The sequence below is a fragment of the Magallana gigas genome, chromosome 8, assembly GCF_963853765.1.
Source record: "Magallana gigas chromosome 8, xbMagGiga1.1, whole genome shotgun sequence".
In the NCBI taxonomy this organism is placed as follows: domain Eukaryota; kingdom Metazoa; phylum Mollusca; class Bivalvia; order Ostreida; family Ostreidae; genus Magallana; species Magallana gigas.
In genome coordinates, this window is record NC_088860.1 from 46733839 (window position 1) to 46742847 (window position 9009).

General features: G+C 35.3%; 1 protein-coding gene across 1 annotated transcript; it reads right to left on the reverse strand.

The window, feature by feature from the left end:
* Window positions 1–4730: 4730 nt before the first annotated feature.
* Window positions 4731–8587, reverse strand: LOC105329761 (E3 ubiquitin-protein ligase TRIM71). Its single transcript, XM_034474881.2, has 2 exons — window positions 8453–8587; window positions 4731–6953 (listed from the first exon to the last, which is right to left on the reverse strand). The coding sequence occupies exon 2, from the start codon at window positions 6918–6920 to the stop codon at window positions 5277–5279; it is 1644 nt and encodes a 547-aa protein (XP_034330772.2). The 5' UTR covers window positions 6921–6953; window positions 8453–8587; the 3' UTR covers window positions 4731–5276.
* Window positions 8588–9009: the final 422 nt, after the last annotated feature.

A 9009-nucleotide genomic window follows, 5' to 3' on the forward strand; every position in this document is an offset into this window, starting at 1 on the left:
TGTTGTTGACTGCTGAATCAGCGCATATACAGCGTGTAGAATCAAAACAAATTTAACGTAGTCCGAAATATCTTCTTAGTTTTTTTCTGGCCTTTTAGCTCACCGAGACGAAGTCGGGGGGGGGGGGGGGACCCCGGTGTCGGCGTCTGGACCTGGCTGAATTTTTTGTTGCATGCCCTGTATTTAAGTTATTACTTGCTTTATCCTCGCCAGAGTTGCAAAGATGATGCATCTGGACCTAAGTATTGACTTGAAAGACATGGATGCTGAATCTGGGCCATAGGTTTCGGATGCTGGAGGAGGTTAAGGTGAAAGTTTTTGAAGCCGGTGCCATTTGATTGCAATTTCAAAGCTTCACTGGTCCTAACTTCACCAAACTTGCGTGGATCGTGCGTCTTATGATACTTATCTTTGATGCACCAGAAAGGCTTGAATGCTGAATCTGAGCCGTAGGTTTCAGATGCTGGAAGAGGTTAAGGTTTTTAAAGCTGGTTAAAGTTTTTTGAGCAGGTGCTCTCTGATAAAAACATCTTATTTATTACTGGTCCTAACTTATTCAAACATCCATGAATGATGCATGTTTTGATACTGATGCACCTGACAGGCTTGAATGCTGAATCTGAGCGAAAGGTTTTGGATGCTAGAGAAGGTTTAGTTTTTTTGGAACAGGTCAATGTTTTATAGATAATAGTACTATTTCAAACTTGTATAGTTGATTTAACTATAATATAAATGAATCTCAGAGGTTGCTTCATATGCAGAGCCTGATCTCCATTATCAACGATGCAAAAAAAATCTCCTACCTCACTCATACCTGCTTGATAGAGAGATGTGTTTGTTGTTAAATGATTTCACATGATTCGTATTTTATAGTATTATATGATATAATAAACTATTGTTTTATATGATACAAAATTATATCACATATTATATTGTAAAAATATGATACAATATGATATTGTATCAATTTTTTTTTCATTTTATTTTAGATATTGTATCATGATATTGCTATGCATAGTATCGTTTATTATGATACAATGTTGTATGATACGATATTGTGTAACATATAATATCATATCATATGATACGATGTTGTGAAATATTATAATGTATGATATAATAAATTTTGTATCAAATGATATTGTATCATATGATATGATACAATGTTGTATCAAATTATATTTTATCATATGATACAATATCATATTTTGTTAAAATACAATATTATGCCATACAATATCATACTAAATTATATAATATTATATAAATAGCGCCTGTTTGGGAGGGTAACAGTTGAAATTGACACCCTGGAAAACTGTTGTCAACCGACGCGAAGCGGTTTTCGAGGGGTGTCAATTTCAACTGTTATCCTCTCAAACTGGCACTATTTATTTTATTATACTGAATGTCTTAATTTTAGAGAAATTATTACTACTTTTACACAGAAATGAAGTGAATTATACGGCAAACCGTAAGTTTACGCGCATGTAACAATTTGTAATTTACGCGCATGTAACAATTTGTTTTGTTATACTTTCATGTTAAATACTGAAATCTGATTGGTTTAGACGCAGTGCATAATCCGTTCTATTACCCTCAGCGTTAGCAACGCACTTAGCAATGGGTAACATTAAAAATTGTTACATGCGCGAAAATTATGCGCGTTCGGTTCGCCGTAGAATTCACGTAATTTCTATATAAAAGCAATATAAAAATTCTCTAAAATTTAGACATCCGGTATAATATGTTATGAGTAATAAGCATCAACAAAGTTTTCCCAGCAAGATCTTAATAAAATTGCAAAATCATGAAAGGATACATCAAATGTATAACAAAGGATGTCAACGAGGTTTCTTAGTCGACTATACTCAATATGAAGTCAATAAAACTTGAAACCATCGTGCACATTATGCATCAATGTTCGGTGCTAATTCCACAGGTGTTTGCTAAGCAGATGAGGGTCATTGACTCCCCCTGTATGGGACATCGGTCCATTAGTGGTTAATCCCTTGCGTAATCCCAAACCCATTACAGCTGAATGGCGTTGACAATGAAGGTAATGTGCCTTGTCTGTATAAGGACACATGGTCCCACTACATTAAGCGACCACAGCAGGGCTTGAACCAGTGACCTTTGGGTGACTGACCTAATACTTATGACCACTTAGCATATATTTTCTTTTGTCATTAAAAACTTAGGAACCAAGCAAAGTACAGATTCACAAACTTGTCTGTGGTTTTGACATCACATCTATTGACCAACATTCTGTCATCCAAATACAATAAAACCAAATGATTTAACATAAAGGACATAATTGAGATAAACAAATGTAATATATTTGATTGTTTTATCAAACTTAATATTTTATGAGTGGTGCATCAACATAATTTACCAGTAATATCTAAATACGGTAATGATTGCAAATTCACAAAAGGATTTACTGTAAAATTTGAAAAATGCAAAAAATTTACAACTATTGATCGGACATGCTGTCATCCATAAAATCAAATAATTGAACATAAAGGACATAATTCAGATAAACAAATGTACTGTGGTTGTTTTATTAAACTCAATATGTTATGAGAAACTCAATATGTTATGAGTAGTGCATCAACATAATTTACCAGTAATATCTACATACGGTAATCATGTAAAATCATAAAAGGATACATCAAATGTAGAACAAATGATGTCAATGAGTTTTCTTAGTCGACTACTTAATATGAAGTCTATAACACTTGAAGTCATCATGCACATTATGCATTAAGGTAAGGTTTGCGGCTTGCATTTTTTAGACGTTGTACCAAAGTTACATACCATTTTGTTCACTATACTAAAGTCTTTTTTCTCATGAAATTCAAATGAATTTTGCCCGTCCCGTTTTATAACTACAAAAGGTCAAAGTTCATGATTTCCAATTTTCATTTTGATGAAATGTAAACAATTTTGTGAAAATATGTACATTTTATATGTGACTATTATGGGGGTTATTTATGCTTAAAATGTTCGAAAATAATATCACTATAAATATCATGATTCACTTTTATTAATTTCTGATGAACTATCTAAAAATAGAATAAAATGCAACAACAGTCTTAATTTTGGACTACTATAATGTAAACGAAAACATCTTATTTGAAACCTTTCCAAGTCCACCGATTTCAGGAAAAACGTATCATAGAATATGTGTAATCTGATGTTTCTAAAACACTATTCAAAACCATATGATGTGGATTTCGTTTTCGTGGAAATTGATAAAATGCTTGTGTCCTCTTATTTTTTCATTGATACTAAAAAGCCCGCGAAATAAAAAATCAAAGGCCTGAAGGGCCATAATGGCTTACGGGTTTGATATGACTATATTTACATAGATCGAGTATGATTCCCTCTATTTCTTACGGAAACTTTAGTTTATTTATAGCTCTATAGAAAGTAACTAGCTACATGTAATTCATAGATCTATAGAAACTAACAGGACCGATATCAACATGCCCCATTTGTTGATTGGTCGAACCTTAGTGACCGAAACAGATAGGATTGAAATCTAGATGCCTCTTTTATCAATTGGTTGAAACCACCATTGCTTTTAAGAAAATCATAGACTGCACAAAATAATAATGATGATGTCAGACTCAAACTCCACTATGAGACAATTTGTTTCTTTCTTTTATCCAACGACTGAAGTACATTAACTGTAAATTCATTCAACTTTATATGGACACAAAAACACTTAAAACCAACATGCTCTCAAATATCAGTATACCTTGTATTCCTACGCACTATGAACTTGCGCGAGAGTTGGTGCACGGTGCGACGTAACAGCGCCACAGCCAGCGCGAAATCACTGCGCGTAAAAATAATACATGTATAACCAAATGATGAAATGTACTGCATGTTATGTACTATAATTAATGAATTCTCATGAAATCTACACCAACAAGTATTATTCCATTTTATTTGTATTTCATAAATGTATAATTGTTCATATTTTTCTGGATTTTTCTCTACTTTTTTAAGAGGCTGACCTTCACAAGCTTTTATAAGAAATATTGATTCACAAGGCAGTTCTAACACCTTCTGTTTTATTTTTTTTCCCTTTGTACAGAGATAACCTCTGTGGAGGGGGGGGGGGGGGGGGGGGGAGAAACAGGCAGAACTACACTTCAATCATAGCACAACCAAGGTAACACCATTGAGGGAACATTGTGCTATTTTTAGATCTTGGAAAATCCCCAACATTCGATAATGGCGGAGGTGTCGAAAAAGGCACATTATATTAAAACAAGTAGTAATTGCCCCTCTATTTATGCATTTATTACCGATTTATACTCCCAGTTTCAATATACCTCAATCATAAGTTCAGTTCTTTAACCGTTAAACACTTTCCCCCTTGCTGAGATCGATGTCGATCGAAGTTAGCGACGCTCTCTGCGGGTGCAAACGTTTTTATGAAGATTGAACGAAATAACGACAACTTTACATTTACTTATCACTGTTAGGATCTTAAATAATTAAGAAAAGATTGTTTGCTTATAATACATGTAAGTATGCATAGCGGAAAGCATGGCGACACTGTGTGATGCATGGCGGGGGCCTATACCTCTATGCAAAAACGGCCTAGGGAAAACACTGCAGTTAATATTCATTCGCGTTATATTTCGAGTTTATTTAAATAAAGTCAATATTGGTTACAATAAAATAAGTGATAATAACATATGGAAAGTATAATCTTGCTTAAAGATATTTATTATGAACAACAAACAGTTAACTTTGCAACATTCGAATAGAACTATTTTTTGTCGCGCATGTTCAGATAACTGAACTCTTTGCCGTAAAGATTATCCGGCAACTAGATGGCCGTAAGCCATAAAAACTGAAATCAATTATGACGTCATATAAATTTTGACATCATAACTGAAATAAAGGGTAGTTGGTGTTACGTCACAATGAAAATGTGTGAGTTATCTCCCTGTAACCGCAAACCTCACCTTAATGTTTTTGTTAGTAAAATTCATCTTGTCTAAAAACTGAAGTCTGTGTCTTAATAAAACAAGTCATGTGAGCCCTCTGGACTTAATTCAACTTAAAGACATCTCTATGTAGAACAATTATTTACGTGGAATCAATGTACATGTACACAAAATGTCCACATATAATTTGTTTACATGACAAACAAACAGTTTTAATCAATAACAGTGCTAACATGTACATATAGAGTCTATCTAAATGTAATTACACATCATCTTAGTTTGTGTATAGTCACATGTATTGTTTATTTACATGTTGTATTGTATTTTCTTCACTTTACCTGTTATCTCAGCCACAAAGAGTTTGTCTCTGGTGTCCACACATAAACCCCATGGATACTGTAAATCACAGTTGTTAATGTAGCGGAGGAACTGTCCGTTCTGATCTAGGATGTGGATACGGTGGTTGTACCAGTCTGCTGTCAGGATCCGACCCTGGCTGTCTGTTGTGATGCCATGTGGACTAAATGATCCCTTGGTAGTAGAGGGACGACCAGTGTAGGTAAACCGGAGTTTCCCGGCCTGATTGACCACCACTACTGCACGGGCGTCAATGTCTGACACACAGATATCTAGGTTCCTGTTCTCATTGATGTATTTAATGCCACCAGATGAATAGAGAGGTTGTCCTTTGTGGTCGTACTGAATACTTTGTTTCTCTGTGGAGCCAGAGTAATACACAACTTTTGTTTCTTTATAATCACTGTCCATGACAACCAGGAGGTCACCAAAGGAGGTACTACAGACATTGCGAGGTCTCCACCCCTGTAGTCTGATCACTGTCTGTATCTGTGTATTCTTCACTATGTTCACAGTTCTGTCTTTGCTATCTGTATAAACTAGATCCCCACTCCTTGTCACTGCTATGTCACGTGGAGCGTTCCCTGACTTGGTTTGGACTGACTTCACTAGTTCCCCATGCAGGTTGTAGAGTCTCATCTTTTTGTCATTATAACCACACGTCCACAGTTCTTCATCACTCACACAGGACACATTGTGTAATCCAAAATGATACTCAGTGTTTATCTCTGTGATGATCTGTGGTACATCAATGAGCGGTCTGTCCCAGTATAAATCTATTGTATAGCCATGTTCTTCTGTTTTGATAGATGACGCTGACAGAGAACCAAACTGTTGATAAAGCTGTTCTTTGTTGATCTTCTGAGGGGTAAAACTTGGTAAGGACACTGAGAGTTTAGGAGGCAATCTTCTGAATTCAGCATTCCTGGATTTGTAGGCAGAGACACGGCTGACATCATTGGAGGCCAGTAACTTCTTCAGATCAGCAATGCTTTGTGTGATTTCAGAAATGGTGTGTTTGATTTCATTTTCCTGTTTGTTTAGAACATCCAGGTGTTTGGTGTCTATTTCATCAAGATCTGATTTCAGTTTCTGTATAAAGATGTCTATTTCTCTGTGCAAGTCTTCTCCATGTTTGTTGATTGCTGTTGTCAATTTCTGGGAGTTTTCTTTCAGATCAGCCTTTTGCTCTGAAATGCTAGATAAAATTTCTTGATATTTAGGATTAATTAATTTTTCAAAATCTTGTAAATCTTTCTGTAAGAATTGTGTTTTGTTTTTTAATCTTTCCAAAATGTCCACTACATCATGAGTTTGGTGTTTCTTAAAGAAAAAACAGAGTTCACAAATAGGAATGTTACATTGTTCACAGTATTGGTCACATATTTCTGTGGAATGTTTTTGACATTTAATAGGAAAAGATCCCCGATATTTGAATGGCACCACTTTGTGTTGTTTGGATTTATCAGAGAGATGTTTCCCCTCACAGTCTTTACACAGATGTATGTTACAAATGACACAGTGTAGAGGGGGGACCGGGGTCTCACAGAGATGACACCGTACCACATCCTGGAGGCTGTACTCAGGGTCCATGGTCAAACGACTTCTTCACAACTGTGGACAATTCTGAAATTCAGAGAACAGCAATTCTTAGATCTTTATTACCAATGAATTGTACAACATAACTTAGCTTGATGACTTAACTTTAATTTGAAGATAAGTTAAGCAAAACATTTAATTATGTTATGAAAGTATCCAGTAATTAAAAATACTGGAAAAGATAAGAATCAAAATATGGGTTTGTCTGATATTTTAAACAAAATATGATTCATCATGGTCATATATCGGTACCTAACTTGTGCATTAAATATAGAATAAACATTAGACAGCCTAATGAACATTTTGATTACCGTATATTAACAGGGTTGTCTCTTAGACCCCGGGGGTGGGGAAATCCCCCCCCCCCCCCCACCTATAATCGCGTAATTACCCTGCTATTTTTTTTTCTTCTTCTACTTCAAATTTAAGAGACAACACACAAATCTTGATCACTATAGGAGGTTTTCTAGCTATTTCCTGTTAATTTTCACTTCAAAAAATTTACTGTTACGTACAAATTAACTGCCAATTAATACTTGCTCTAAAATGACTATTAAATGAGTGCATGACCTCTATTTACAACTTTTTCTGAAACCTTTTATGAAGTATGTATGTGTGGATCCAGGAATATTTCCTGTGAGGGGGCGGGGATAATGGATAATTCTATTTACTAAGAGAAGGGGGAGGGGTCCAAGGTCTATTTTCATATGATAACTTTGAACCTCTGGGTGTAAATTTAAGAAGTTATAATTTTCAAGAGTGGTCCAGACCCTCCCCACCAAGATTCCCCCTCTAGATCCGTGCATGAAGCCCACAGGCACCTGTTTCTGCATCAAGAGGGATGTTAGTGTACCCTATTTTGAGACAAAGCTACAACCTAATTTAAATGGGCAAGGTTCAACCTTTTTCTCAGCAAATGTACACTGTACAGCTAGTAGACACCAATGACGTTTTTTCATATTACAAAATTTTTAATCAAAGTCTGCAGCTGTGCAGTTTTGCAGGCCTCTGAATTTCTATCAATAAGCCGTTTGATGTATTGGAAGAGATAGGTACATACCCTATCTATATCGAGAAAATCTTTGAAAAACTTCTTCTCAAAAACCTCAAAAAACAGATAGGGTATATATATCTCTCTTCACATACATTTAACGATTGACTTATTGAGAGAAATTCAGAGGCCTGTAGGCCTAGCAGTTCAAAGTGATTAAAAAAAGCATTGTTCGACACTTACAAGTGTGTACAATTTGAACAAAAAACCCTTTTATCTATTGGTTTTTTTTCCATTTTAAAATGTTAAACTGCAGTTTTGGTCAGTTTAATGAATAAACAAGTCGGTTCAAGAAGTATGTACATTTGTAGTTTCCCCCAAAATATTATTATATTATATGTGTGTACCGATATTATTGATGCCTTATGTGACATAACTAATTTAGGTGATGAAAAGTAATCCGATATTATCATATTCATTTCTTATTTACTTGTGCTAACTGCTTATGTAAATAGAATGTGCTATAACTACAAACCCCTCTAACATGGCAACTGCAGGTGTTATATTACTTCCTGGTCTGAAGGTTACCGTCCCAATCGCAACTTCTCGGGCCTTTCCGGTAGGCGGTTTTTCGAGCATACTAGAAAGGCCCGAGAAGTTACGATTGATTGCTCTATTCCCACGTTTGCTGCGGTACAAACGTGTAGGGAGTAAATTCGTCACTTGGTTAATTAGGCACCTAATAAACTCGATCGTCTATGGGTATATAAATAATAAGGAACCAGATATCTTTTATCGTTATTGTTGACTTCTATCAGTGGATCTCGTTATCGCTTAATGCGTTTTTTTTTTAAATACATGTAGTAATTTGACGCGACAATAGATCATGACATGTCATTAATAACCACGCTTTTGAGTATATTAATTCCCCCCCCCCTTTACTTTTCGGTAGCAAAGACCCATCATATTTTGTCTTTTTAAAAGTATGCACGGTACAGTCATCAGCTAGTCCTTTTCAGATGCCCTGGCAATTAGCTTTCCATTGTGATTTCATGGGCGGATTAAGAAATTGTCAAACTTACCTCAATATTA